The 26,878-nt window shown below is 57.1% G+C and overlaps 11 protein-coding genes across 11 annotated transcripts; 3 read left to right on the forward strand and 8 right to left on the reverse strand.

Annotated features, from left to right (window-relative positions):
- Nucleotides 1-63: 63 nt before the first annotated feature.
- MKK02DRAFT_43457 (uncharacterized protein) lies at nucleotides 64-667 on the reverse strand (the record flags this gene model as incomplete). Its single annotated transcript, XM_053092433.1, has 3 exons — nucleotides 64-270; nucleotides 474-581; nucleotides 650-667. 3 exons carry the CDS (start codon nucleotides 665-667, stop codon nucleotides 64-66), a joined length of 333 nt encoding a protein of 110 aa, XP_052947309.1.
- Nucleotides 668-3,864: 3,197 nt separating this feature from the next.
- On the reverse strand, nucleotides 3,865-5,428 carry MKK02DRAFT_32360 (Chloroperoxidase; the record flags this gene model as incomplete). The annotated part of the gene is made up of 8 exons (XM_053088491.1): nucleotides 3,865-3,974; nucleotides 4,019-4,435; nucleotides 4,470-4,573; nucleotides 4,621-4,799; nucleotides 4,845-4,940; nucleotides 4,987-5,017; nucleotides 5,086-5,227; nucleotides 5,275-5,428. The coding sequence occupies 8 exons, from the start codon at nucleotides 5,426-5,428 to the stop codon at nucleotides 3,865-3,867; spliced, it is 1,233 nt and encodes a 410-aa protein (XP_052947310.1).
- A 1,024-nt stretch (nucleotides 5,429-6,452) lies between these two features.
- Nucleotides 6,453-7,738, forward strand: MKK02DRAFT_24047 (uncharacterized protein; the record flags this gene model as incomplete). Its single annotated transcript, XM_053086834.1, has 2 exons — nucleotides 6,453-6,725; nucleotides 6,767-7,738. 2 exons carry the CDS (start codon nucleotides 6,453-6,455, stop codon nucleotides 7,736-7,738), a joined length of 1,245 nt encoding a protein of 414 aa, XP_052947311.1.
- A 205-nt stretch (nucleotides 7,739-7,943) lies between these two features.
- On the reverse strand, nucleotides 7,944-10,107 carry MKK02DRAFT_23742 (putative nucleus protein; the record flags this gene model as incomplete). The annotated part of the gene is made up of 9 exons (XM_053086776.1): nucleotides 7,944-8,290; nucleotides 8,356-8,541; nucleotides 8,596-8,678; nucleotides 8,739-8,807; nucleotides 8,861-9,061; nucleotides 9,117-9,386; nucleotides 9,477-9,816; nucleotides 9,906-9,926; nucleotides 9,981-10,107. The coding sequence occupies 9 exons, from the start codon at nucleotides 10,105-10,107 to the stop codon at nucleotides 7,944-7,946; spliced, it is 1,644 nt and encodes a 547-aa protein (XP_052947312.1).
- Nucleotides 10,108-10,667: 560 nt separating this feature from the next.
- MKK02DRAFT_23672 (peptidase family M1-domain-containing protein) lies at nucleotides 10,668-13,216 on the reverse strand (the record flags this gene model as incomplete). Its single annotated transcript, XM_053086765.1, has 13 exons — nucleotides 10,668-10,727; nucleotides 10,776-10,888; nucleotides 10,937-11,204; nucleotides 11,248-11,313; nucleotides 11,359-11,594; nucleotides 11,695-11,798; nucleotides 11,849-11,913; nucleotides 11,958-12,014; nucleotides 12,078-12,258; nucleotides 12,311-12,468; nucleotides 12,515-12,799; nucleotides 12,845-12,925; nucleotides 12,974-13,216. 13 exons carry the CDS (start codon nucleotides 13,214-13,216, stop codon nucleotides 10,668-10,670), a joined length of 1,917 nt encoding a protein of 638 aa, XP_052947313.1.
- A 977-nt stretch (nucleotides 13,217-14,193) lies between these two features.
- On the forward strand, nucleotides 14,194-17,529 carry MKK02DRAFT_43462 (glycosyl hydrolase family 71-domain-containing protein; the record flags this gene model as incomplete). The annotated part of the gene is made up of 11 exons (XM_053092434.1): nucleotides 14,194-14,538; nucleotides 14,593-14,864; nucleotides 14,913-15,008; nucleotides 15,062-15,277; nucleotides 15,326-15,427; nucleotides 15,474-16,313; nucleotides 16,360-16,729; nucleotides 16,783-16,969; nucleotides 17,015-17,172; nucleotides 17,231-17,456; nucleotides 17,504-17,529. 11 exons carry the CDS (start codon nucleotides 14,194-14,196, stop codon nucleotides 17,527-17,529), a joined length of 2,838 nt encoding a protein of 945 aa, XP_052947314.1.
- A 291-nt stretch (nucleotides 17,530-17,820) lies between these two features.
- MKK02DRAFT_23730 (uncharacterized protein) lies at nucleotides 17,821-20,423 on the reverse strand (the record flags this gene model as incomplete). The annotated part of the gene is made up of 7 exons (XM_053086774.1): nucleotides 17,821-17,854; nucleotides 17,905-19,382; nucleotides 19,426-19,551; nucleotides 19,600-19,633; nucleotides 19,681-19,963; nucleotides 20,011-20,119; nucleotides 20,172-20,423. 7 exons carry the CDS (start codon nucleotides 20,421-20,423, stop codon nucleotides 17,821-17,823), a joined length of 2,316 nt encoding a protein of 771 aa, XP_052947315.1.
- Nucleotides 20,424-20,797: 374 nt separating this feature from the next.
- Nucleotides 20,798-21,979, reverse strand: MKK02DRAFT_23854 (putative nicotinamide N-methyltransferase; the record flags this gene model as incomplete). The annotated part of the gene is made up of 5 exons (XM_053086795.1): nucleotides 20,798-21,127; nucleotides 21,173-21,307; nucleotides 21,357-21,591; nucleotides 21,668-21,807; nucleotides 21,860-21,979. The coding sequence occupies 5 exons, from the start codon at nucleotides 21,977-21,979 to the stop codon at nucleotides 20,798-20,800; spliced, it is 960 nt and encodes a 319-aa protein (XP_052947316.1).
- Nucleotides 21,980-22,215: 236 nt separating this feature from the next.
- MKK02DRAFT_43465 (uncharacterized protein) lies at nucleotides 22,216-23,784 on the forward strand (the record flags this gene model as incomplete). The annotated part of the gene is made up of 7 exons (XM_053092435.1): nucleotides 22,216-22,405; nucleotides 22,458-22,562; nucleotides 22,608-22,680; nucleotides 22,738-22,915; nucleotides 22,963-23,289; nucleotides 23,350-23,675; nucleotides 23,727-23,784. The coding sequence occupies 7 exons, from the start codon at nucleotides 22,216-22,218 to the stop codon at nucleotides 23,782-23,784; spliced, it is 1,257 nt and encodes a 418-aa protein (XP_052947317.1).
- Nucleotides 23,785-24,001: 217 nt separating this feature from the next.
- MKK02DRAFT_43466 (uncharacterized protein) lies at nucleotides 24,002-24,780 on the reverse strand (the record flags this gene model as incomplete). Its single annotated transcript, XM_053092436.1, has 4 exons — nucleotides 24,002-24,062; nucleotides 24,121-24,272; nucleotides 24,320-24,361; nucleotides 24,409-24,780. The coding sequence occupies 4 exons, from the start codon at nucleotides 24,778-24,780 to the stop codon at nucleotides 24,002-24,004; spliced, it is 627 nt and encodes a 208-aa protein (XP_052947318.1).
- Nucleotides 24,781-25,137: 357 nt separating this feature from the next.
- MKK02DRAFT_43467 (uncharacterized protein) lies at nucleotides 25,138-26,499 on the reverse strand (the record flags this gene model as incomplete). The annotated part of the gene is made up of 3 exons (XM_053092437.1): nucleotides 25,138-25,469; nucleotides 25,542-25,982; nucleotides 26,034-26,499. 3 exons carry the CDS (start codon nucleotides 26,497-26,499, stop codon nucleotides 25,138-25,140), a joined length of 1,239 nt encoding a protein of 412 aa, XP_052947319.1.
- Nucleotides 26,500-26,878: the final 379 nt, after the last annotated feature.

Raw genomic sequence — 26,878 nt, forward strand, 5'->3', positions numbered from 1 at the left:
TCTGACACCCCTCACCTCCCCTTCAATCCTGCCTGCCCGCCGCTCCGGCCCTGCCTACGGTACCTAGCAAGCCACGCTGGGATTGGTGCTGTGCTGATGAGTGTGGGTATGGGTGTAGTGGACGAGCCCGATAGGGACGGCGCGGCCGAGGGCGACCTCGTCGGCCATGCAGGCGTCGCAGTGGTAGTCGTAGATGTGGTTGTTCATGCTGAGGATGGAGTAGGAGGGGCGGTCTTTGGCGACGCAGCCGGGGCAGGCGAAGGAGAGGCACTGGGGGTCAGCAGGTTCCGACGAAGGCTAGGTGGTAGATGTATCGGAGATCGGAGTATGGGCAGTGGTGGTGGAGCACAGACTTGAAGCGGCTGACAGTAGAAGGACATGAATATCGAGACCGATACAGTGGCAGGGAGGGTACTAGGACAGGATACGGGAGGGTCTGAGGATGAGGAGAGCAAGAGGCATCTAGAACGTACGTGGGAGTGACACTCGACGACCTCGGGCACGGCGACACCGGTCCGCTCAGCAGACGCATGGGCCATAGGGGATGGAGGGACAGTCATGGCGATGGAACCGTGGCAGAGCTGAACAGTCAGCTCGCGCTCTTGGGTGGCAAGCAGACCAAGCAGGTCTCGAGAGGGGAGAGACTCACCTTGCAGTTGGCGACCATGATGATAGTATGAGAAGTCTTCAAGACGTTCAAGTAAGATGGCTGAGTAGATTGGTGTAGATTGTATATCTTGGGCAAGACAAGACCGCTCGTCAGGCCAGCTACTTATACCCCGCCCAACCGCCTGTCTAGGTATAGGGTATCACCTGCCCAACATACACCGATCCTTTCATCTCCCTCGCCCTTGTGACCTTCCGATATGGTCGGCGGGGTAAGGAGGACCAGGAACGTGTGTGGACAGGGAGGGTCTGTGTGGATCGAGCCAGTGGCGCAAGCCCCGCGAGGAGAGAGGGGCGCCCAGGGCGCGATTATCAAAGGCACACGTGAGGGGGTGTCAATGGATGTTTAGGTTCTGACTTGCTCCGGCCGTACCGGGGCAAGTGGCAAAAGAGGGTAGGGGGAGTCAACCTTTCATTAGAGGCCTGTAGGCAGGTCAGGAGGTCAGCGAGGGGTTGGCACGTTCGTCCGTCAGCACGGCCGTGTACATACGGCTAGGAGAGACTGGGCCAGCAGGGGCGAAGGCTGAAAGGTCAGAGGAGGTGCAGAGATCCCAAGGAAATTCAAACGATTGTAGCTAGCTGGTGATCTGGGTGGGTCTGTATTCATGGGTACTATGATCGATCTGTAATGAAACTACTCAAAATAGTACTAGTCAGAGCTCGATAGAGGGTGGCAACTTGCGACTGTGCTAATCGCGTCCAGCTAGGTCCAGCTGCATGTATGCTTGTACCTCCAATGCCACGCGGCGGGGCAGAGGGAACTTGTCCAAACTTCAGAGCACGATCTGCGTGGTCTACGCTTGTTTACCCAAGGCCCCAATGCAGCCGGCTGAATCAGACCGCCTCTCGACACAACAGTAGCTAGCTGTAGCGATCGGTGCGCGCCATACAATGTACCCAGCTTACCGATACCATCCTGTGGCTATGGCCGCTGTGACCTCAGATCTCATCCCCCACCCCTATATGAATCACCAATATGACAATGGGGTCAGCATGGTTGCGAAAGCGCCGAAAGCGCAAGCCTGAGTGCGTCGTATCTATATCAGACTCATTGGAGACGCCGACAAGCTGTACAGTGATAAGGGCGCGCCGACTGTATACATGTCGGAGAGCCCACCCCTGAAACTTGCGGTCTAGACAGAATATATATGCACCCTAGACACCCCACAGATGGCAGCAACACACAAAATACATTCCGAGATGATCTGAACTTCCACAGCAGTCGCAGGCCTATCGGACTTCGAGAGATATCCCATAGAGAGGCTCTCCGACTGGCGGTCCTTTTTGCTGAAGTGGATCAGGCGGATCATCTGGTCAAGACTGTACTGGAGGGCCATCGCTGAACTCATGAGGCCAACTGTGTCGACGACGTCGGAGGGGGAGGCGTTTCGGTCGGTCTCAAGAAGTCCCCTCAGAACGTTCTTCAGAGCACTGTTCCTCTGAACCGAGTGCAGGTTGGTGAGTAGGGCCTTTGTCGACTTGTTCAGTGACCTCAAACGAAATTCTTGGGCGTGGGAAGGGACCGTCTTCATATCCCGACCCTCCCTCTGCGCCGATGCGCAAGCGTGTTGGCTTGAATGGGTCCACGGTAGAGCGTAAACAAACAAGGCGTCGCGTTACTCCCATCCATTGGGACAGTGGAGGAGTCGCGACCGGTCGCGACTCGTAGCGACTCAAGTAGATAGCCAGTAGCTAGGACCCCAGTCAGCACTATATAAGGAGCAGTAGTCAAGCCCTATGCATCCCCAGTCTGCTCTTGAAAACTTAACAAAGCGGACATCAGGTCGCCAAACATCGCAGGATCACCGGCTTGACCAGTCAGTAGCTCGCTGAGACTGGCGAGAATCTATAGTATGAGCGAGTCATGTACGGAGAGGGCCAGACGATGTGTACGACATGAAATATGCCGAGGTCAGTACTCACGTGAAGCGTGAGTTCCACCCGTGCGCCACCATGTGAATCTCCGTGAAACTTCTTCAGAGTCTCCCAGCTCACAGCCGCTGAGATGTCAGTGGAGCCATTGTTCCCATCAACATCCGGAAAGGCCGGAAGTGCGAGGTACGGCTGCTTGAAGAAAGGCAGTTCTGGTCCACCGAATTGGGTGGCCTCTGAGGGCAGAGGCGGGGTGGTGCGCTCTAAGCGAACGTCGGCTATCGGATACACTTACCGTCATCTCCATCGGAAGATAGGGTAGGTAGGGCAGGCGGACAGGTCAGCAGGTGGACGAATCGTAATCTGAACTTGCCCATTGTGAAAGTGCGGGTCAATTGTAGGATCGGTGAGTGAGACATAAGTAATGGTATCAGTGATTGCTGATGGGACTGGGCACCCCCGCACAGCATGCCTCTTATATGTTGCTTTCTCGGACCACATCGGAAATGATGATGAAAGAGTGTCGCACACGAGGTGCGAGTCCACCCGAGGGGGGACAGTCATCAATGGAGTGATCAGAGTCAGTGTTTGAGTAAATTGCGACTCGCTCAGTGACGCTGCGCAGCCCCACAGATCCCGCTCACAAAGGATCTTGGACTCGAGCGACCGAGAGTGTTTTAGCCTAAGTATGTATTGAGCGGGCCTGCGAGTGATGACGAATAGATGATGGTTCCCATACCTTCTGGATTCAATATAATAAGATATCCTGATTTGGTCGCTCGAGAGGCCGTGCACGCCGGGCCGCAATGAGTAATGACGTGTATTCTTTTGGCTGACGACTTGAAAGGGGGCAGTGGGGTGCGGATAGCGCGGAGGATGAGGCGTCGGGGGCACATGCGCGGCCTGGCTAGAGACCAGTGAAGTTCTCATCACTTACAAAGAAGAGATACCATCTCGTGAAGTAGCTGAGTGAGCAAGAACATTGGGTGGCAAATCAGCGCTCAGTACCGCGCTCATCTCCGGGACGTCACCGCGCCATCGCCCAGAGCTCCTGTCTGGCCTCTTAGGTGTAGTAGCTGCAGAGCCAGCAGGCATTAGGTGATCCGTCTGCTATCGAGCAAGACTGGAGAGTTTGAGGAGATGGAAATAAACACAAGATAGCCATGTTACTACTACACAACCTTACTACACCTCGAAAGCTCACGCTCATTTCATTATCTGTTACTTCTGACTCCCGCCGCACACCAGCTGACCTAGCCTTCGCCATGCCTCGCCCATTCACTGCCATACCACCTCCGCCTTGCCTCCACACAGGCACCGCTCCGCTTAAACGAGGGGCACACCAGCGGTAACCGCGGGACAGCCGAATGTCTGCGAGAAGATGGGGTTGATCCTGCCCGCAATGCCAGCGAGAGCGGTGAGGGGAGAGGTAATGACTGTCCATCAGCAACGATCACCAGCAATCCGGGGCAGTACTCACATCCTTGGATGGTCGAAGGGATAGCCGCAAGGACCGCCTGCTGGATGACACAAGCAACGTCATTCGCAGTGTTGGGGGAGAATTTGCCGTTAACGATACCGGTGGTGGTGTTGAGGGCCAAGAAGTTCTGGTAGCCGGCGTTGAAACCGAAGAGGACCGGCGAGGCGAGATACTGAGCGTTGATCTCGTTGTTGACGTCGGTGAGGGTGTAGGGGGAGGCGCGGTTGAACCAGTTGTCGGGGATACGCTCGGGTACGTGAGAGTAGGTACCATCACCGTTGTCCTTTGCGCCGAAGAAGGTGGAGATGGTGGCAAAGTCGGGACCGCCGCCGTTGGTGGGCATGAGCTCGTAGAGGAAGGAAGATGCACCGTAGAGGAGAAGGGCTGTGGGGAGGAAGACGAATTGACCATTGTCGGCTGCGGGTTAGCTGGGGTCATCCTGTTGACTTACCCTTTGACTGCTCGTATCGTTGAGCCCTGTACTTGGTCATGCAGGCCCGGTCGAAGACCTTGTTGCATGTGGTCGTCATGAAACCGAATAAAGTACCGTTGAAACTATCCATCAGCCCAAGTCTGCTACCATGTGTGCAGAGCTGACTCACGAATAGTTGTCGCCGTTGTTGAGGAAGTAGTCACTGCGAGTGAGAGATGCGTCCGCCTCGAATTTGTTGTGCGTGGCGAGACCGCCCTCGCGACTGCCGCCGAGGGCCGAGGTCTGGGAGGTAGCGTCTCCGCCGAGACTGAGCTTGGTAGTGATCAGGTCACCGTCAAGTCCGACACCCTAGCATGTCAGCGATGCAAGAGTAAAGGGGGTAAAGGTACTTACAAGTGTAGCCAAGACGACAGCGAGGTCATAGCCGACGTTGTAGACGTTCTGTTGGGCCTGGACGAGCTCGTTGAAGGTGACGATACCATCTCGACTCTGTCCATCAGCTACTATACCACATCAGGGGTCATGACAGACTCACAAGGAAACCATGGTTGGCAGCAGCATTGAGACTACAAAAGTCAGCACAAGATCAAGTGTAGGAGAAGGCTGAGGACAAGTATGAGAGGGAGAGACTTACCCAGGGCAGGGTCCACGGAAAGCACCGGCAGGTGGGTCCTGGTACTGGTGGTCTGTGTCGCCCACGGCAGGGACGAGCACGTTTCCGACCTGAGTACCCGGGAGACCGTCGTTCTTGGCGCCAGTGTAAGGGTACTTGGAGGCTGATGATCAGTCAAGCCCAAGTTCATTGTAGCAAGGATCCACTCACAGATCTCGGCAGCAGAGCGCTTGGCCATGCGACGGTACGTCTCGGTGAATTCGCGCTTCTCGACCTCAGTCATCTTGTCGTAGTTGGCCATGAAAGGGTAGGCCGTGACCGCCACGATGAGCGAGAGGAGTGAGATGAAGTTGGTGAGCTGCATATTGATTGAGTAGATGCGTGGGTAAGTGAGTGGCAATGAGGGTTTGGAAGTGAGTACTCCGGGCTGTCCACGCCTACCTATATACCTCTCCCTCTTGTTTTTTTGGGGGATTACCGGTTATGCGTGCAATGTGAGTGGACCGGGCTGATCTGCATGTGTTGCATTGTCTGTTCTATGATTAGCTGCGCGGTCAAGACGAGGAAACGAACTCCACATTCTTAGCGTCGATCAAGTGGAGTGCCTTTGGAGTCCCCGTGGAGTTACGGCATACGATCGGATCAGCTGTCGAGCGCCTCGAGGTATGGAATCTTGGGAGTGTTCGGAGAGGGGCGGCGACTGCGTCATCTGTGAGTCACCTTTGCTGACCGCCCCTCTGATCAACTGTAAGGCATAGCCTGGCATAGCGCTAAACGGTCACCGCTCTTTGCGGAGCAACAAAACTGCGAAATAACCGGAGGGCAAGCTGACAAATCATGATCACGCAGGAGTCGCTCACGGTGAAACGTCTTGAAACACATTGGTCAATTGACCGAACGCTGTTAAGCGAGATCCCGCCCAGCCTGCCGAGCCCCGCTTGGTGAGTCCGCATTTACATGACGGCGCATGAAAGAAAGTCCGTATGTCAACGGAGTGGCGGGGTTGGGCAGGCGGAAGTGACGAGCCAATACAATGCTACTGCGGATGCCGCGGTGATGATCGATGAAACGCGAGGCATGGCATCGCGTTTCACTTCTTCCTAACCCGCACGTCCACCACTTCGCAGGCAATGCTGAGACGAGCGACATGGCCCGGTCGACTCTGATCTGCATGTTGCTGAGCGCAATACACCAAGAGCTAGACATGAATTTGTAGCAGGTGTGGGTGTGACATGACGGCACTGCCTCGGTGACCGAGCCTGGCGTCTTTGACCATGCCGAGGCCGAAGTACAGCTTCGTCTCGATATGCAAGAGGGGATATCATCTCGCACCGTACTGCCATCGCACCCCCCCTTTACTTTGGCTACAGCGTCACTCAAGCCTCAGCATGCCCCTTCACATAGCCGTCGTCGGTGCTGGGCTTGTCGGTTTAGGCGCCGCCATCTCGCTAGGCCGGCAGGGGCACCAGGTCGACATCTACGAGAAGTCACGGTTTGCGCATGAGGTCGGCGCAGCAATCCATGTTGGACCGATGGCGCAGAGATGTCTGGCTTCCTGGGGACTAGATTTGGAGGAGATGAAGCCGGTCGAGTCTGTGACGCTGAGTCGGATCTCGGTGACCGATGATCACTCAGAAGATATGCATCTTGTGAGTCCAGCAGTCGATCACGCTGAAACCAGCCCATGTCACAGCTCTGCGAGAAGCTCGGTCTGCCCGAGCGCCAGCTCATGGTACATCGCGTAGACTTGCACCAGCTGCTACTCAAGTCCGCGCAGGAACAGCCTACCGTCGCCATTCATCTCGGCTGCGCGGTCAAATCGGTCGATCCCGCCGGTCGGATCACGCTCGCGGACGAGACGGTCATCTCGGCAGACATCGTTGTCGGCGCGGACGGCGTGCATGCCATCTCGGTCGGGGCAGTGGACGAGGTGGACGGCCCTGCTCCCGCCCAGCAAACCATGTACCGGTTCCTTCTGCCCGCCGAGACCGCTCGGGGGCACCCGGTTGCTCGCCGGGCCCTAGACAAGTGGGTCTACTCGGATCGGCTCATCGACCACGCCGACTTTGAAGGCGCCCGTCACGTCGTCATCTATCCCTGCCGCAACAATACTTTGCTCAACGGAGCCGTAATGCTCCCCATCGCGCTCGATCCGCGGGCAGATGAGCTAGAGGACGCGTGGAACAATCCCGGAACGCCCTCGGACATACTCGAAGTCATCCATGACTTTCCGGAAGAGATCAAGGCGCTGGTCTCGCTCGCAGAGGACGTCAAACACTGGCGCTCGGTCAATCGGGAATGTCCCAAGACATTCATCAGGGGGAAGCTGGTGCTGGTTGGGGACTCGGCGCACCCTATGAAGCCAACGTTTGGCGCTGGCGCTGGGATCGGAATTGAGGATGCGGCGGTCCTAGGGCTCTTGCTGGGGAGGGATACGGGACCAGAGGACGTGCCTCGAGCGCTGGAGGATTACAACCGGCTGCGATACGAGCGGGGCGTCACGGTCAAGTACGCATCAGAGCCACCGGAGGCGGCCGAGGCGTCGAGCGCACCGCCCGCGGACACACTTCGCAAGTTGGCGGATGCCGGGGTGCCGAAGGATATGATAGGGTACCTGCTGGGAGAGGATGCGCTCGAGCAGGCACGCAGGGTTGTTGATGGGTCTGGGGGCTGAAAGCACGGAATGGTGAGTTCATGTCTTTGAGTACTGAGTCATGACCTGGAAAGCGCTTGCTGACCTTGCAGGCGTTCGATTAAACTTCTGATTTCCTCGTGTGATAGATCCAGTGTAGTAGATGAGCAATGTCAATACAGTCATCTATGAAGGTCGTCCCCTGGTATGAGTGCCGTCGTGGAGGGCGTAACAACTAGAGCACGCCTCAGAGTGTCTCCCCTCCCTCTGCTCCACCATCCACCTTTCTCCGCTTCTTCTGCGCCTGCTTCTTCCGCCTCGCCCGCTCAGCCTGAGCATCCGTCTTCTCCTTGGCCGCCACTGCCTCTTTCGCGATCGCCTCGGTCTCGCCAGCTGCGTCGTCCATGTCCATGTCATCTTCCGCAGGCTTGACCGATACAGCCGCTGCCCCCTTCTCGCGCTTCCGCTTGGTCGCTCCTGGGACAGATGTAGCAGCTGGGGCAGGAGCAGAAGGATCGGCTTTGACAAAGCAGGATACGAAGAACCCGTTGGTGCTATCTTCAGGGAGACACCGTATGACCGAGTCTGCCCAGTCTACTACATCAGCTTGTGGCCCCAGGGATGACCTCGATATACCCAGAGACTAGGCGGAAGCTTACCCTGCTTCCCGTCCAGGTGCTCCGCCCTTCCTCTCCGCTCCCAACTAGGCAGGACCTCGTCTCTCGGCGCCAACGTCCAGCCCTTCTCCTTGCCCTCCTTGGACTGTAAAGCGGCGAGCACGACTTGCTCGTCTTCTTCTGGGTGGATAGAGCATGTAGAGTAGACGATACGCTTGGCGGAAGGGACTAGCGAGTCAGCTGGATCTCGTTATGACAGCCTGGAGGTGATTTTGAGCTCACATTTGAAGGCATGTAAGATCATCTGAAGCTGGAACGCAGCTAGCTTCTCTAAGCGTTGCGCCTTGACTTCGTCTGCTTCCACACTGCCAGCATCTGTCGGGTTAGCTCCACCCTTGACTGAACGGAAGTCTTCGGCTGTATACTCACCGTTCTCCATAAGGTAGTCTAGCCTATTGACGATACCCGAGCCGGAACAACTTGGGTCGAGTAATCTACACCATCAGCTCATACTCGCCCCTCTATCTAAACAAGACGGCAAACGTACATCCTGGTGACGGTCCTCCACTCGCTACCAGTGGGGTCAGACTCGAGGAAGTCCCCCTGAATCGCCTTGACATTCCGACATTCTCCCTTCCGCAGCATCGTCTCGAGCGTCTGATAACGTTTCGCATCCCTCTCGAAGGCCGTGATACTGGCTGCTGGAGCGAGAGCGGACATGTAGCTGGTCTTGTTCCCTGGAGCTGCGCTGAGGGGTTCAGCTTTGTATCTCACGACAGGGGGTCCAGCACAACGTAGCTCACGTTGCGTCGATACACCTCCCCTCGCCTTCTGTCCATCCCTCCATGACCACCTTGGCCGGCATGCAACTCGCCTTATCCTGCAGTATGACCGCTCCGGCCTCATACCACTCGTCCCCGACCCACCAATTCGTCCGCCCGTTGAATACCAATACCTCCTCCCCCAGATGCCGATCGTGAAAGTACGCCTTGAGCGGTACGGGATGTACCTCCGCCGGCAGCCGCTCGAAGCCCTTCCGCTTGAGGTGGATATGGAGGTGCTCCAGCCCCCAGCTACCTCCTTCATCTACCTCCTCCGCAGCGCCCTTCCCCTTCCCCTTGCCTTTCCCCTTGGCCTTTGCTCGCGCGTTGGCACTCCTGTACAGCTCCACATTCCCGTTGTACCGGACGTACCGACACCCGCCGCCCTCCGCTGCTCCCTCTGCGGTCTTGGCCAGGTCCTCCACCCGGCTCTTGCCAGCCTTGATTTGTATTCGGACGAGCTCGGCGCGAAGTCGAGCTTGATGACGCAGGACGGCTTCTTTTGGTGGCCACTTGTCGCTGGCCTCGATCTTTTTGCGAGGGGAGAGGAGGAGGTCATGTAGCATGACGAGGAGGAGGGAGGGGGATGAGGGTTGGCGATAGCCTGTTTTGCGGGGGAACGTGAGGCGTTCGAGCTGGCCGAGGGGGACGGTCTCCAGTAGAGACGCGATGGTCGGCTTGTCTGACCATCAGCGCGAGGCCATATCCAGCTCAGTATCTGAGACTGCGTGCTGCTGCATCCCAAGAGGTGTACGTGGAAAATAGGCATACATTTCAAGGTCTCAATCACCACTACTCAATCAGTATTTAATTAGGTGTATGCATCAGAAAGGGAGTATGGCGCACAAGCTAAAACACGTTTCGCCTCTCCTCCCTGGACCTGCACCCCCGAGGCATTCAAAGAGCCCTTGACACTGCCCGGGTTCTTGTCGAGGTGATCGAGCACAAGCGCTGCATTATTGTAGAAATTCATGGTGGCCAATTATGGGTGAGAGTGGACAAGACTATAGAGGGAACCGCTAGGCAGTGATTTCAATATCTAAAAGAGTCAGCTACGTCCTGACAGGTCTGCTAGTGGGACAATGCGGAAAGGAGAGGATCAGAAGGTTGAAGACAAATTCGGGTTTGTTACACCATGATTGTGGTCTGACAATGTAGATAAGATTGTAAACATCATAGAAGGGGCCTTGGGAGGGAGAATTCAGGCACCAGTGTGAACGGTCGACTTACAAGGTGCTCGAGACGATATAGAGATGGATGTACAAAGTCAGAAGACGGTTGGAGAGCCAAAGGTCGTCGAAATCAAAATTTGGCGGGCGGCTGGCTGCATACGTAATCCGCGAGCTCATGAGCCAAAATAGCTAGCTAGTCATTAGCAGCTTCCTGCCTATATGTATGAGCACGCGCCAATGACGCTCTGATACCCTGTCGTGATCGAGCGAGGTGATCGCAGCGTTATGAGATTGCATCGCGGTGCATAACATGTACTTGTGACTTCTTCCCTCATCGCCTCCCCCAGCGGCGCACAATACTCTACTTGAGGTCGACCTCCACCCCGAGATCCTTGGCGATCTGCTTCCTAGCGATAGGGTGCTGTCCTATCAGCTTACTCGCCTGATCATTTCCATCTATATGACTCACGTAGAACGAAGCATGCTCTTTGAATGTCCTCCTCGCGAGCTCAGGGTCGACATCGAGCAGAAGCCTGAAGATGGGCCTGCAGAACTTCATCCGGCCCTTGTTGATGACCCATTCTGCCACATCAGCTCTGGTAATCAGGCGCCACAGAGCTCGGGACTCACTCGCAGCCTTCTCGGCGTAATCCTTGCCCGACCTCAACGCAATCACGTAGAACCTCAATCTAATCTCGGCATTCTCCGTCCCGTGAATTCCATACACCTCGTCCAGCCTTTTCACGACAACGGAAGGGTATGGTGCCGACTCGCCAATAAGGTCGAGGAGGACGGTGCGCTGAGCAGTGTTGAAGTCTTTGATATCGTCGGAGGAGAAGCTGGACAGTTTCGATTCGTCCGATTTCACCGCCGCCCAGCGTTCGGCAAGCTCGGCGCACTGCCTGTCAGCTCCACCGATGACTGCGACGCGGATTGCTTACAGGCTTGCTCAGAGTGTCATCGTACTTGACATCGACAGCCAGGTCCGGTCCGTCCCCATGGAGCCACTGATGTATCAGCTTGAGCCTGAATATGGGGTAGAGAGGACCTACAGCATCCCAGTCCAGCTTGCCCAGGTTCTTCAGGATCTCCTGCGAGTTCTCCACCTTTCCGAAGTAGTCGAAAAGATGCGAGCGCCACTGGTCCGTAGTAATAGAGTACCCGTTGTATGTCTTGACGTATTCCTTGATGTATGGCATGAAGACGTCAAGACCGCCAACGGTTCGCTCGAGGTGGAGCAGGAAGTTGGAGCCCTTCTCGTACGGGACTCGAGAGAAGGCATCGTCGGCTGAGAACGTTAGCTTGGATCCACGCTTGGGTGCGCAGCTGACATACGGTCCTGATATCGTCAGTGGCTGTTCTGCTGTTCCTGTCATACTGCAAACCACATACCTCAAACTCGCCGAGCTCACACACCATCCGCTGCAACTTGGGAGTCTTAGCGAATAGCTTGAGATCTTCCTTGAGCCCCTTGCGACCGACGATGTATGACCTGATCAATCAGCCTAAATTCGCGTGCTGAGATCAATGATGTAGACTGACAGTTGCCTGGCACCCTCGCCCCTCGTAGACCGCATGCACAGCCTTTCAAGGTACGTTGTCCATCCCTAAAGGTTAGCGCTGCCTCTCAGTGCACCACAGGACCACTCACCTCATTGAGCCAGAAGTGGCACCAAGAAGCACAGCCGATACCGTTCCCGAACCAGGACTACAAGATCAGCTAGATCTCGCAATCCGCTTCCTGCCTCTAGAGCGGGACTGAGCTACTCACGTGGCTGATCTCATGCGCTACCACATCCACCGAGCTCTTGTCCCCGGCGATCAAAGTAGGAGTCGCAAAGGTCAAGCAGGCATTCTCCATCCCGCCGAAAGGGAACGATTCAGGCAGGAAGAGCACATCGTACACGCCCCATCGGTAGTTGGCCGTAAGCTCCTCCGCGACTGAGACAAACCTGAGTGTCAGCTTGAGCATGATGGAACAGGAACGTCTGCCGCGTAGCTCACTTTGGCGTATCCTCGCTGAACTCCCAGAAAGCAGCATCCATGAGCTCCGGCTCGGTCCATACACCCGTCCGCCAGTTTTTGCCCTCAAGCTGCTTGAATGGCCGATATACGAGTTCTCCGGAAGCGATCGCAATGAGGTAGCTGGGGATAGCGACGGGCTGTCACATCAGCTCTGACGTATTTGGACGAGTTCTGAGACTTCACCTGGTCATACACATACTCGACCACCTTCCCTGGTACCCACTTCTCCTCCTCAGCCGGGCTCTGTCTCCGAGCGCTCATCAACACCGGCATCTCGCTCTTGGTCTTGCTCGAGTAGGTCGCCTTGATGGCCGGCGTGTCCTGGCAAGGAAGGAGGGACCGGGCGTGGATAGCCTGGCATTGCGAGTAGAGGTATGGGTAGTTTCCAGACTTGGTCTGTCCGGGCTCGAGCCAGCCGACTGCGGTACATTCCTTAGTTGTGCTGTAGCGGACGAAGATCTTGGTAGACTAACATCTTAGCGTGATTGTGCTGAGGTGAAGAAGGCGGCGCACCTTTCCAGCCGCGAGCGACTTTTCGAGCTCGATGTAGAGACCCTGGCCGACCGAGCCCTTCCTGTCGCCGACGGACCAGTCCTGGTCATGAGCTCAGCTCCGGTGAACCTGGGCTGAAGACAGACATACCGCCTTCTTCCCATCCACCTCGACAGTCTCGATGTCCAAGTAGCTGACATCCAGTACAATCTCCTTCACCTCCTCGATAGCCTCCATGTACAGGGTAGCACTCCCATGGATGAGCTCTTTCTTCCAGTCGATCTGCCAGTCCAGGTCGATATGGGTGGTCTTAATCGCGAGATAGTTGGAGAACGTCGCCTGATCCGCGTCGAACGGCGATTTGTTCCTGTTGAAAAGAGGGCTGAACGACATCTTTGCTGTTGGCCTGGAGGCTATGGCTTATCTGGGTACTTGGGGAAGATGAAAGGCAGCTTCAGCAGCTCCTTTTGGCGCTGAGAACCGTGTCCGCGCGGTGCGAGCGGAGATGGCGGAGTTGCCCGAAAGCGATGACGAGAATAGCTCCGAGGTATGCGGGCTCGATGTGGCAGTACATGTTGACCTTTGGGTGGCGAAGCGAGAGAGCAGTTGGCACGCAGACAGTACACGTGGTATCAGGGACCATAACTGCCAGGTGTGATCGATGACGACCGCTATCGCAGCGCAGCAGAGGGGGAGCGCCCGCCCGCACGACCGCGGTTTCGCTTGACCCCTTCGTGTCAGCCGCATACTCGGCCGGCCGAATTGCACAAAAGCACCGGAAAGGCTACAGACAAGATCATGACGACATCGCTGCATCTACAGACGCAGAGCGAAGTCTGTCCCGGAAGGGCAGTGGCCATCGTGCCACAGTTTCTTCAGCCGACCCGTGAGCCATAGGTTGTGAGAGTCAGATCTGAGCTGGGTGTCAATGCCCGCAATTGGCAAGTCTGTCACTTCTGTCAACCGGGGTTGCGCCACTTCATACATCTTCGCCCGTGTCCGCAGCAGGCAGCAGGCAGACACTCCGGACAGAAAGCAGTCAAAGATCGGTCAAAGATCGACAAGAGGAATGTCCCACAGGTGATCGCCGTGCCTGAAATCTTAAATGAGCAGCGCCACATTCCTCTATGACGTAACACTATTCGCTTCCCAAAGAACCAAACAAACAAGCTCAGATCTGTGTGTCGCTGTGACGCCGCTTGGGCCATCCCCTTCACAACCATCCATCCATTCATCATCCCTCTCTCTCTGGCTTGGCTTTCGACATTGACGCGCTTCGACTGCGCGTATCGACATTCTTTCCCTCTACGGGCACCACACTCTTTTGATCTCGGATCGACCGCGACCGCCGCTCGGTCCCCTTCGCAAACATGATCTACGCGTTCTTCACCCTCCTCCTTTGCCTCCTCCCTTTCGTCACTGCCGCGGATTCTCCTCTTCAGCGTCATCAATCTCGAAAGCGCGCTCTCCCACGTCGTCAGGAGAACATCACCGCCCATGCCCAGCGCGGCCTGGTCGCCCGTGGCGCACCGGCCGGATGGACCATCTACGTTGCCAGCGGGAATGATGGCTCCGGATGCTACGTCGACAGCGCGCAACGCACTCTTCCGGACTACTACGCGCCTATGGGCTACTCGAGCGTTGAGACGGGCTTGAAGATGTGCCAGGAGAAGGGGTACAAGTTCGCCGGTCTCGAGAACTACAATGAGGTCTACGTGAGTCAACCCTCGTTTACAGTTTTGACACGCGGTCCAAGCTGAACGTGGCAGTGTAGTAACAATCCACCGACAGCTAGCCAGAACGCGCCTTCCAGCGAGTGCTCGGCAAGGTGCAGCTCAGGTGAACTCTGCGGCGCGGCTTGGCGCATCAACATCTACACCTACACCGATCCGAGCACGACCCAGTGGACTTTGCAGGGATGCTACCAAGATTCCTTCTTCCGCAGTCTTACCGGCTACTCGACGTACGACTCTCAGATGACAGCTGCAAAGTGTCAGGCGACCTGCGCGTCCAAGGGGTACCAAATGGCCGGGTTGGAATAGTAAGCGTTTAATCTGGATCAAGTCTGAGACGGAATTGACGGTTATAGCGGGCAAGAGTGTTACTGCGGAAATTCCGTCTCTGGCCAAAAGATCAAGGACGAGTATTGCGATATGAAGTGTGTCGGCGGCGGCGACAACTGCGGGTAAGCCTCAGCCTTATGTACTTGTTGCAAAAGCCATTGCTGACGATTCCTAGTGGTGGCTGGACTTTGTCCCTCTACCAGCTCACCCCCATCCCCGCGGCCCCCGCGCCAGTCACGACTCCATCCACTCAGTGGGCGCTCCAAGGATGCTACCAAGACCAGTCTCCGCGGATACTGAGCGGCTACGGCATGTACGATGAAGGGATGACCATCGCCAAGTGCCTGGCGACGTGCGAATCCAAGGGGTTCAAGATGGCCGGACTGGAGTTGTGAGTCCCACCATCAATGCGAGGGTCTGAAAGGGCTGACAGTCATAGCGGACAGGAATGCTACTGCGGCAACACTGTCACTGCGCCGAGAGTCGCCGACCAGAGCTGTAAGCTGAAATGCGTCGGTGGCGGTAGCGGCGACAACTGCGGGTGAGCCCGACTTCTGGCCATCATGACCATAGCTGACGGGTCACAGTGGGAGCTGGGCTCTTTCACTCTACCAGCTCGGCGGGCCCCCGGCCTTGACACCCGTACCCCCGTCCACTATCCCCGACGGATGGAAGTACGTCTACTGCGCGTCAGACACCGGCGACCGCGCCCTCGCCAATGCTCAGACGCACATGTGGGACCTCACCATCCCCAAATGCCTCAACTACTGCTCCGACCTGGGCTTTACTCTCGCCGGGGTCGAGAATGAGGCGGAATGCTATTGCGCCAACTCGCTCTCCACGTCCAGCGGACAGGGGAAGCAGGTCAGCGAGGGGGACTGCTCGACCAACTGCGCAGGGGACAATGGAACGAAGTGCGGTGGATTCTGGCGCCTGTCGCTGTATTCTACTCTGAGCGGCTCAGCTCTCTCGTCCGCGCTTACTCCACCCGTTACCACTACCAGTACCACCACAGCTGCGACTGTCCAGCCCACCGTCGTTCCCACCACGACGACTACCGCCCAGCCCGTCACTCCTACTACCACCACCGATGTCCCCACCCCTACTGCTTCTCCATCCCCTCCTCCCGCACCTCCAGCGCAACCCTCGTCATACACCATCCCCACCAACTTCCCCAGCGGCGGCGGCGACAAGCAAATCTATGCTCACTTCATCGTCGGCAATTCGTACCCCTACAGCGTCGATACATGGCGTACCGATATCGGCCGCGCCCAGGCCGCCGGCCTCGATGGCTTTGTGCTCAATCTTGGGCCGGACGCTTGGCAGCCCAGTCGAGTGGCAGATGCGTACTATGTCGCCGCGGAGGAGGGCTTCAAGATGGTGTTGAGTTTCGATATGTACGAGTTTGATTGTGGAGGATGGGACCGGTATGTCATTCTTCGTGCTCGTAAAGCCCTCAGCTGATGCAGACAGAGTGCCACTCTTCCAGAACTACCTCGACAAATACGTCAACCACCGCGCCGCCGGCAAGTATCAAGGTCGATCCATCCTCACTACCTTTGCCGGGGAACACTGCTCCTTTAGCCAAGGATCGACCAACGCGGGCTGGAACGCCGTCATGGGCGCCTGGAAGACCCAGATCTACTTTGCCCCGGCGTACAATGCGGATCCGATGCAATTGGGCGGGTTTGATCTGCACGCCGAGGTGAACTGGGGATCGGCGTGGCCGGCAGCGGGGAAGGAGATTGAGATGAGCAGGGATAAGTGGTTCATGCAGCAGTTGGGCGGGAGGGGTTACATTGGGACGGTATCGCCCTTGTTTGCAGCTCATATTCCGGGCAAGGTCAGTCTCAGTCTTCGGCTCTCGGAAGGTCAGGAGAAGAGCTGACGGTCCAGAACTTTATCTGGAGGGGCGACAACTTCCTGTATGGTGCCCGATGGGACCAGCTCCTCTCCATGCGGGACAAGACGGACCTCGTCGAGGTTGTCAGCTGGAACGATTATGGAGAGTCGACGTACATCAATGAAATCACCGGCGATATGCCCCAGGCCGTCAAGGACCAGGGATACGCCACCGATGACTGTAAGCTAGTATGGGCTCGAAGGCGCGTGTATAGCTCACCTGCAGTTACCCATTCTGCCCTCCTCTCGCTTCAAGCGTTCTACTCAGCCGCGTGGAAGAACGGCGCCTACCCCGCCATCACCCAAGACCAGATTTGGGCTATGGCTCGCCCACACCAGGCCTGGGCGGGCGCGAACGGCGAGGTGCCAAAGGGTCGTGAGCTTGTACGTGACTGTCTGCCCTCTGCTCCTCCTCTCTGGAACTCCGTCGCTGATAGAGCAGACCGATGACAAGCTGTACATCCAAGTCCACCTTACCGCTCCCGCCGACGTCATCCTCTGCTCTGGCGGGTGCTCCACCCAACAAGGCCAAGCAGGGATCAACCGCTTCTCCCATCCTTTGCAGGTCAGCCAGACCGCCTCGGCGAGGGTGGAGCGGAATGGGCAAGTCGTTGCTAGGGTGGATGGCAAAGTGGGCTTTGTCAGTAATCCGGCAAAGTACAACTTCAGTACGTATTGAGTGCGGCAGATGAGAAGGGATGGAGCTGATAAGCAGACTACTGGATCTTGAGTTCGGCCTGATCGCTAAGCGAGGCTACCCTGGCCACGTTAACGGCGACTCGAAGAGGGAGTGTGGGAAGGTCGGCGCGAGGTTCTCAGCGTTCGTTTCTGGGTGTGAAGTATTCTTCTTGGTTTCGGGTTCCTGTCTATATTTTTGGGTCATTAGGCGATCTTGCGCTCGACGCGCAACATCTGTGGGGATGCAATGAGTACTGCACAAGAACGACATAGGTGTCCTCCAGACAAGAAGTAAAGTAGTACATGACAAGACTGGAGATGGAGAGTCTGTCGGCTAGCGTCAAAAGCGCAGGATCAAGGTACAAATATCCTGCTGTACCCGTCCACCCTACTCCATCAGCACGGTCCTCGTCCTGAAGAGGAAGGTCAATCACTCACTTTCGCCGACAACACGGACACAGATGTTCCTTCTGCTCCACCCTCGCCGCCAGACTCTCTCGACAATCATTACACAGCGCCAAACACCTGCAGGGCCAAAGGATCGTATCCCTCGGATCCACCGTACAGATCACGCATGCCTTGCGGCGCTCTTCGTCCCAGTCATCCCCTGTCGGCTGGGCGCGGGATGAAGCCGCTTGAAGCCGGCGATCCTGTACGACCTGGTCCATTGCTCCCAGCGGCGCAAGGGACGACGAGCCGGCATGGCGAGACGGGCGCGAAGGGGAGGCAGTGGGTGATGAAGGAGCGAGCATGAGGGCATTGTATCGCCGTCGAGTGAGCGGGGAGGCGGAGGAAGAGGTAAGATGGGCGAGTAAGACAGGTTGGAGATCCGCCGTATCTTCCGTCCCGGTCGGTAAGAAGTCACGTAGGGAAGGTCCCTCGTCTCCGCCCGATTCCGACTCGCCCGACCCAGAATCGGACGAAGCGTACCCGTCCTCCTGCTCCTCGGTGAGATCAATCTCGTCCTCCCACTCCTCGTCGTCATCCTCCATCTCCACCTCGCCCCGCAGATAGCTGTCGTACGGCACCATCGAACCCTGCCTGCTCCGCAGCGCCAAAGCTGTCGAGGTTCCGCTTGACTGATGCTCGCGCTCGGGCTGGACCGACCGCTGGCGCTGCCTGTTTCCTCCTATTGCGCCCAATGCAGCCGCCCTTCTTTGTCCCTCTATCAGCCGGAGCCTGTTCGCCTGCACCGCCGCGACGGGTAGACGCCATGCTGCCCGACGCCAAACCCTCCAGCTTCTTGGGCCGTACCACCATCTCGCATGCCACGCATTCACCGCAAGCGCCACGCCCTTCTTCCCGCCCGGTATAGCAAACACGAGCGTCGTCGCTATATTCACGACGACCACCCATGCGGCCTTCCAGAACGCCCTCAGTTCCCGATGATAATTATCCTGCCGCCTCGACTCCTCTGGCTGCTCCACGTCGATTTGAGTGATCTCTGTCCCGAACCCGCCCTGCGCCGACATTGGTACCGTGACGACCGAGTTTGCAGACGAGAGAGCAACCCAAGGACCGGGTCGCAATGAGACATGGACGAGCTCGTTCCGCATGCCGCCGTATTGCGAGGACCACATGCACGCTGTACCGAGCTTGAGAAGCGCGACGCCGAAATCGTCCTCTGCGCGAGGCATGACGCCCTCGTGTGGGAGCAAGTTGCGGAGGATGGGCGTTGGAAGGTAGCCGAGAGTGAAGAGGTTGGTGAAGGCCGTAAGAGAGACGGTGAAGATGATGATGATGGACAGAAAGAGAGCAAGGAGGTGGGTGAGAAAGGTGAATGAGGGGAATTTGAGGGGCGACGTCGACAGGACGTAGACAAAGTGCATGAGCCCGAGCGAGCCGCAGAAGGCGGTAGGGGCGAGTTGGCGTCCACGAGTCGACTCGAAAAGCTCGATCGTTTGAAGCCAGGTAAGCTGGATGTCAGCTGGAATTGCGTGCCAAGATGCATCAACATACCTCCAAGAGACCGAGCCACAGCTGGAATACAGGATGTATGTCTGGTCGTCCGTATACGGCCGTAGGTGGTGGGTGTTGATGTGTCATAGGCGAAGAGTACAGGTGGAGGAGAAAGGCGTAGCCGAACTGCTATCAGCGCAGCTCGACCTGTCTCAAGTGCACACAATAGCTTACCAGGTTGAAGCCAGAGTTGCCAGCGCCTCGACGTCTGCAGGTCAGCTTCTCGGTCTCCCACAAGGCCTCGTACGAGCTCACCGTGTATCGAGCCCATCCGCCAGACCACTACATGCCAGTCCCGCACAGACACTCAGAAAGACCTGCCAGCAGACCGTCTCCATCTGCATTCCGCCCGCCCAGTCCCCGAGCGCCCGGGCACATCGCTCGATCGGTCCTTGACAAGTCCAGTGATATGTCTCCGGCCAGAGGTTGGCGACCTGGAGAACGAGCACAGTGAAGAGTACGAGGGCACGGGCTAGGCTCAGTATACCAGGAATGCGGAGCAGTCGAGGTGTTTCAGGGGAGATGAGGAAGCGGACCGCTACTGTGTCAGCTTGATGCTATACGAGACAGATGTCGGTAGCGTACCGGCTCGCCTGACCTTCCAGAAAGTAGTGTTCATGGGAGGATGAGGGAATGGCGGAGGCGGTACCCTCGGCCGGCGGACGATATGATGTATCCGGTTCAAGAGTAGCGCCTGTAGCGTGAGCTGACTACCACGCCTAATGAGATCGGAACGCCTAGCTCACCATCAAGACGAGCATCACACCATACCCACTCCCGACAAAAGTTATAGGCCCGATCCCACCCGCCAACGCCCGATGCTCGCTTGGCTGCTGTACCATCTTGGCCATTTCAGGAAACAGCGCATTCTTGCCCGCTATCTCGTCGATGCGTGCTGCTTGATCCTCGGCCGAGGAGTTGCCAGGTGTAGGGAAGGAGAAGATGACGTTGTGTAGGAGGGCCGAGAAGTGCGCAGAGAGGTTGGCGAGGACGGGCATGATGAATGGAGTGGGCCGAAGGGGAATCGGGATGATGAGCTATTTCCGCATGAGGAGGTCTGCGATTGAGCCGATAGTGCCTTGATCGCTCCCTGCCAGCTGGCTGAACACAGGTGGCTGACCAGGAGTGTTGATATTGTGCTATACGGAGAAGGATGCGTGAAGGATGGTCCAAGTCATCCGTTGTTGCCTTGCTTGAGCTCACCACGTCGACGGCCGAACCAAGAACAGGTCCGTGCGTACCGGCGTGATGCCCGTCGGCCTTCTCAGCCTCCGCTTCTGCAACCTTCGGCAGCGGCTGCGGAGCATCACAAGGCTCGAGCGATAGCAAGGAAGACGAGAGGGGCTACAACGAGCAATGCGCCATACATCGCCTACTCAACCAGACTCTCCCTCTCCCCTGCCTCCTCCCCCGGCCCGACCCGCCAACACCGCCACCCCTTGACAGTCCCCCTGACGACCTCCTCTCCTGGATCTTCAGGGAACATCGGTCCCGCATACTCAGACACAATCTGCTGGTATGCCCAGCCATCGCCAGACTGGGCGAGCAGCGGGAAGAATGCCAGGTCGGCTTCGGCAAGGTGCGGGCGGTGGTGCGTCGTAAAGACGAGGATGGATGGTGTGGGGAAGGGCTCGGAAGGTGATGAGAGTGCTGATATATCTTGTGTGAGGAGGGCGTTGACGGTGCTGACCAAGGCGGGATGCTAGACTGTCAGTCGGACATCGCGGAAGGGGCGGACTTCACGCACTTGAGAGTGGTTGAACACCAGATCGCTCAAGAGCAATAGGTCATACGTCGGCTCGTCAAAGGTATCTGACCTCTCTGCTCCAGACCCGGCAAGTATGTCTCTCAATGACTTGACATCTCCTCCCCATACATGTCCCTGCTAGTCAGCTCAACTTTCAGTATCAATATCAGTTAGTAAGACTCACAGCAGCCACGGCTGACTCGCGGACCGCCCCTTCCATATTGATATCCAGATTATACGCCATATTCCGTATCGACTCCTCCTCTGGGTAGTCCGTCACTACTACCCGCTGCGCCCCGCTCAGGGCAGACACGATACTAGGTAGTCCAGCGCCAGCTCCGAGCTCGAGGATACGTTTAGACTTCACGATCGACGGATTCCGGAGTAGGAAGCTTGAAAGCACTCGGGAAGTGTTCCACCTTGATCTCATCAGCACTCTTTCCTTATCTTGACAATCATTGATCGCTTCTTTGCCGGGAGATCAGCAGAACCCACAGATGATGCGCCCATAACGGATGCGTGCTGACTAGCCGCACTATCAGATTGCTCCTTCCCTCAGCTATAGGTAGCTGGATATCGTCCGGCACATCATAAGTAGCGAATGAGTACGGTGCGCGTAGCGGAGATTCGGGTTCCTATCGTCGGAATCAGCCAAGTTCGTCCCAAAGACGTCGGAGTTGTGCCCACCGGGATTAAGTCGGACAGGCCAAATCCACCCTCCTCGCTCCCGCTCTCGCTGCCAGAAGCGGAGGGAGCTGGTGACCGAGGCCTCGATGGTCCAGCGGCGCTGCTCGAGTCACGCGACATGTCTGCTGGTGAGGTGGGAGTCGACTCAAGTTGAAAGATGCAGGTCACAGCGCATGTCTTGGGCCAAATTTTGTTGATCCTTTTTGAGCCGTGCCTGAATGACGTAAAGTGATGTCACCAGCTTTGCGTGCGCACAGGCAGAACAGAGGCAGACAAGGTACCTGTTAGCTGTTGACACCTTCATTATTCATACACCTTAACAGACCTAGACAAGGAGTCTGATAGAAGCCATTGTGATGACAGGAGACCCGACCCCAAGCTCGGATCCGCTCGGCTACCTCGCCCTGCGCAAGTTCTCACAACGCCTACCCAGATGTCCTCGCACTCGACTCCCGGTCTCTTATGCGGATATCGGTGATCCGGATGGAATACCCGTACTATGGATGCTCCCCAGTGGATGCTCTAGATGGATCGGTGCTCCTCAAGGTATGGGATAGCAACGATACAGATGGCATAGGGGAGCTTTGCTCATTTGTAGATCCGCTAGCTAAGCGGTATGGCATCCGACTCATCCTCGTTGATCGACCGGGAGTGGGTGCAACTCCGAGCGTGGATCTGGCCGACAGGATTGATATTAGCTGTAGTGAGTGATATTAACAGCGGGGCTATGTGCGAGCTGACGAGCTAGAAATGATCGTGTCGGTGCTGGAACACCTGAATGTTCGACCAGCCCATATGATCGTCACCTCCGCCGGAATCTAGTGAGTCTCTGCACCATCCCGCCTCATGCTCAGCTGGACGTAAGACTGATGGAGAAGCTACGCTCTACACCTCCTACTCAATTACCCTGAGACCTTCCACTCTGGTCTCACCCCTCCGCCATCCCTCTATCTCGTCGCCCCCTGGTCCCCGCTCCTGCCGGCAGATCATCCCGACTACTACCCCTCATACTTCACCTGGATTCCCTCCCCCGTCATTGCGACTCAGCATATCACTGTGAGCAGCTTCGCTACACCCTGATATGCTCTGAGCTGAAATGATAGCTGCCCCAATTGATGAAGCTCGCCAAGACGGGGACGTCGCTCTGGAATACCGGTCTCAAGACTCTTTGGTCCACCTTGGATTCCGCCCGCTCTATGATCGGCGGGACTACACAGACGTCAGCGGGCGGAAGCGCGCATGGCGCTTCTCCCGATCATGTACACGATAGCGGACTGGACCTAGGCGGCGAGAGCGGAGCGGTCCCTTCGGCAGCGGTTCCGATGAGCGTCGACGGCGTAGAGTACAAACAAGGGGAACCAAGCAGCGAAGTCGCGGAAAGCAGCGAGGGAAGCGGGATGTGGGGCAGATTCCCATGCTGTATAAGCTGTGTAAGTCACCTCCCTCACCCGCTCCGCACCTCCTGCCCAAAACATCCACTGATACCGCAGACTACGACCGACTACTTTCAAGCCGAAAACTTCTCTGGCGTAGGGCAAGAACACCTCATCTGCCTGAATCGTGGACCGGTCGATACAGGCCACATTTGGCTCGAACAGACCATCACCACCCTCGCTACCAAGCTCCAGACTGCCGGTATGGACCGCCCGGGTACGGAAAAGGGGCTGCCCCTCATCGATGTGGATGTATGGTGGGGATGGGAAGATAATATGGTGCCGAGGAAAGGGCAGTTGTGGTTTAATAAAACGCTGGGGAGGTATCCGAGGGAAATGAGATTGAAGGTGCATGATGTGCCGGATGGGGATCATACAGATCTGTGAGTGTAGCAGGTCTGGAGTTGGGCACGGGGAACAAGCTGAAGCCATAGGCTGAGCAGAACGGACGGAATATATGAGGTGTACGACTTGATCCGCGAAAGGGGATAGAGAAACCAGCGGTCAGTCTGTGAGCCGCCGAGGGGGCGAAGGGGACGGGACGATCCGCCGCCTTTATGCTCAGCTTGCATGCTCCGCCCTTCGAGGCGATCCCGCCTGTGACAGCCATCATCGAGTTTCGTCACCCAGCAACGCGCCGACGCAGCTGTCTCGACACCGTGGTTGCATATCCGGGCGTCAATCTTTCTAGACATCTATGCATTCATCTCTACTTGATGCTCTTCGCAATAGCCGCCGCTAACGCTTTGTTCTCCAGCCATTCTGCGGATCTACAGGATCAGCACAACCACTTCTCCATCGTCAATCTCAAAGGGGTGGGAGACGTACGAATCGTCAAGGTGATCGTCGAAGTCGCGAAGAAGCTCGTGTAGCTTCTCCCCCTTGATCATCATCAAAGTCTGCTTTGTCGCATTCGGTCCGGGCGTCGATAATCGCGCTGAGTCCTGAAGATTCTTACTGGGGTCAGACGCGAGCGTCATCTGTATGATCAGTTATGCGCGACACGGCAAGTATGGAGGCAACTGACGACATAAGGGTTGCCGCCCGTCCTTAATTGCTTGATGTCCACCTGTCTTGTTAGCTCTGCTTTCCCATTACTGGACTAGCCCAGCTTACCGTCAACGCAAAAGACTCGGCCCAGCTCTTTTTGATACCACCCAAGAACGCCTTGCCCGCCCGACTCAGCGACACCCCCTCGGATACTTCATACATTCCCACAACCACCAGGCTCTTCTTGCCGGCATACACCTCGACATGCTCCAGCGCCGCCTCAAGCATGGGCGTCAGGGTTGTCTCGGCGTGTAAGACAGGTATAGCCTCGGTGATCTCGAGGGGGCGGCGGCCGGCGCCTGTGCTTGCTGTTCCAGCTGCCGATGGGTTGGCGAGGAAGACGCCTTGGACAGTAGAGGAGGGATGAGCAGCGGCGTGGAGGAGAGGGAGGGAGTAGGCGAGGGAGGAGAGGTTGTAGGTGTACTGAGAGGACGACATGGTGATGTGTATCTGACCGGCAGGATGAAGTACGAAAGCAAGAGACAGACAAGGAAGAACAAGGATGACATATGAGTCACGAGTGGGTTCCTGAAGTGGCGAGGAATGTGGAGCAGCTTCGGCGCGCTTGTCCGGGCCGGACCCAAATATGACAGCAGATACATCCGCCTCGACCTCGTGGAAGAACTGACTGTAGCCAGACAGCTGGCCCGCTGGCTAGCTGAACCGAGCAGACACGCAGACTAGACACTGGTCCGGGACGCATCAGAATCCACATAGTCAAGCAATACAACGTTCTGATGTAACAGATCTGCTCCGCTCTCGTGCTGGGCGACGAAGCCCCCTCAGGCTCGCTGCTTATGGTGGCTCCCCTCCCACCCAGTTCGCGAACCACTTTGCCCACTCTTCCACCCTCCTCACCCCCGCATCACTCCGACTCAACCTCAAATCAGGCCGTAGCGACTCATCCTCCGCCAGCATCCGCGCGGGCCCAGCAGCCGCGGGAGGAGGCAGCATGCTGGAGAACCCTCTACCGCCCCGGCGAGGTGGGAGGTAGTCGGACTTGCTAGCTGTGCGGCGGGGAAGGGTACGGTAGAGGATGGTTATCCGGGGTTGGGGAGCAGAGGATGGTCCGGCGGAGATTACGATAGATGGGGGATCTTTGGCCGTTGAGGGTTTGAATTCGACATCTGCAGATGAGTCAGTCTGTCCCAGCGACAAACCCCACATTCAATGCAGGAGCAGACACTCCTCAGACTCACTCTCGAGGAGGAGCGCATCCCCTCTCCTGACCTTCCGCTCATCCCACTCCCTAGCGAGCCCTTCCCACAGCTTGACAGCACACCCTACCCCACCTCCCTCGCCCGTCTCCCCTTCCACAGGGGGCGCAGTAACCTGCCAACCCCCGATCCAGAGCGTCCCTTCCTGACCCCTCGCCTTTTCCTCTTTCCGCTGCCGCCGAACGGGCGTATCTACCGCCATAACGCACACCATCAGGCTGATCTTGGCGCTGTCGCTATGCTGGAATTGCCTGCGCTGAGGCATACGGCCCGCCAGGAGCGATTGGAGAGATATGAGCTTCGATAGGGGGATGGACCAGCCGGGCATGGGCGGCTGGGACGGCTGAGAGATAGTCGCGGTCGTATTAAGCGAGAGGAAAGATTCTGTTCCGTCCAGGCCCGGAAGGGTGGTCAAATGGCCGTCTGCCCCTGTCAGTGGGATTCTAGCCTGTCAAAGGCGAATAATGGGCTCACCAGATGTCCTGGCCATACGACTCGACCGTCGAGGGCCCAGAGCCCTAGATGTACTGACCCGAGGTTGCAAGTACGCCGACTTGGCCGGGAGAGACGTGATTGAGTCCTCGTCGTCCACTTCTTCCCTCGCCCGCTTGGTACTGGGCTTGTCCATGACCACGCTGTTCTCCCAGCTTTCCACCTCATCATTTTCTATCGCCACGTTGGATCGCGCGGACTCTTGCTCCTGCTCCAGCGCCAGTTGTTGCTCCGGCTCCGGGTCCGATTGACTGGACTGCACAGGTACATCTCGCCGAATGACAGCTTCGGCCCGCCGTTGCGAGAGGGACTCGATAGTCTCAATCCCGCGCGCGGTAGGCGCCAGGGTATGAAAGATGAGCTCGTCCGGGGCTGGTCGAGAGGTCTTGAAGGAAGAAAGTGGGAGGAGAGTGGGCGGAAGGAAGACGTGGAAGCGGGAGATTGTCATGGTGACATGTTTCCCTCCGGAGCGTCCCCAGCCGCAAGCCCTTCTAGGTGAAGTCGATGCCCGGTCCGGCCGAAGTAAGCGAGAGATGCCCCTTCTTCTTGCTTCAAGGGAGAAATAGATGGATGCAAGAGGTAAGGGATGATAAACCCTGCATCAGATATCCGAAATCTACTCCCCCGCACCTTTCACCGGACTTTGACATCGCCGTGGATAGGGTGGAGGGGATGCGAGGAGCAGTTGAGCGAGGGGAGAGAGAAACAGGGTGGATGTAGTGAGTACTTTCGGGGCCTGGCAGGCCTGGACTATCCCACACCTCAACTCACGGTACGAAGCAAGCTACATATCATGCCAGGCCTTCGATTTCTTGCATTTCTTCGCC

The sequence above is a fragment of the Dioszegia hungarica genome (genome assembly GCF_025882075.1).
Source record: "Dioszegia hungarica strain PDD-24b-2 chromosome Unknown MKK02contig_7, whole genome shotgun sequence".
Lineage (NCBI taxonomy): Eukaryota > Fungi > Basidiomycota > Tremellomycetes > Tremellales > Bulleribasidiaceae > Dioszegia > Dioszegia hungarica.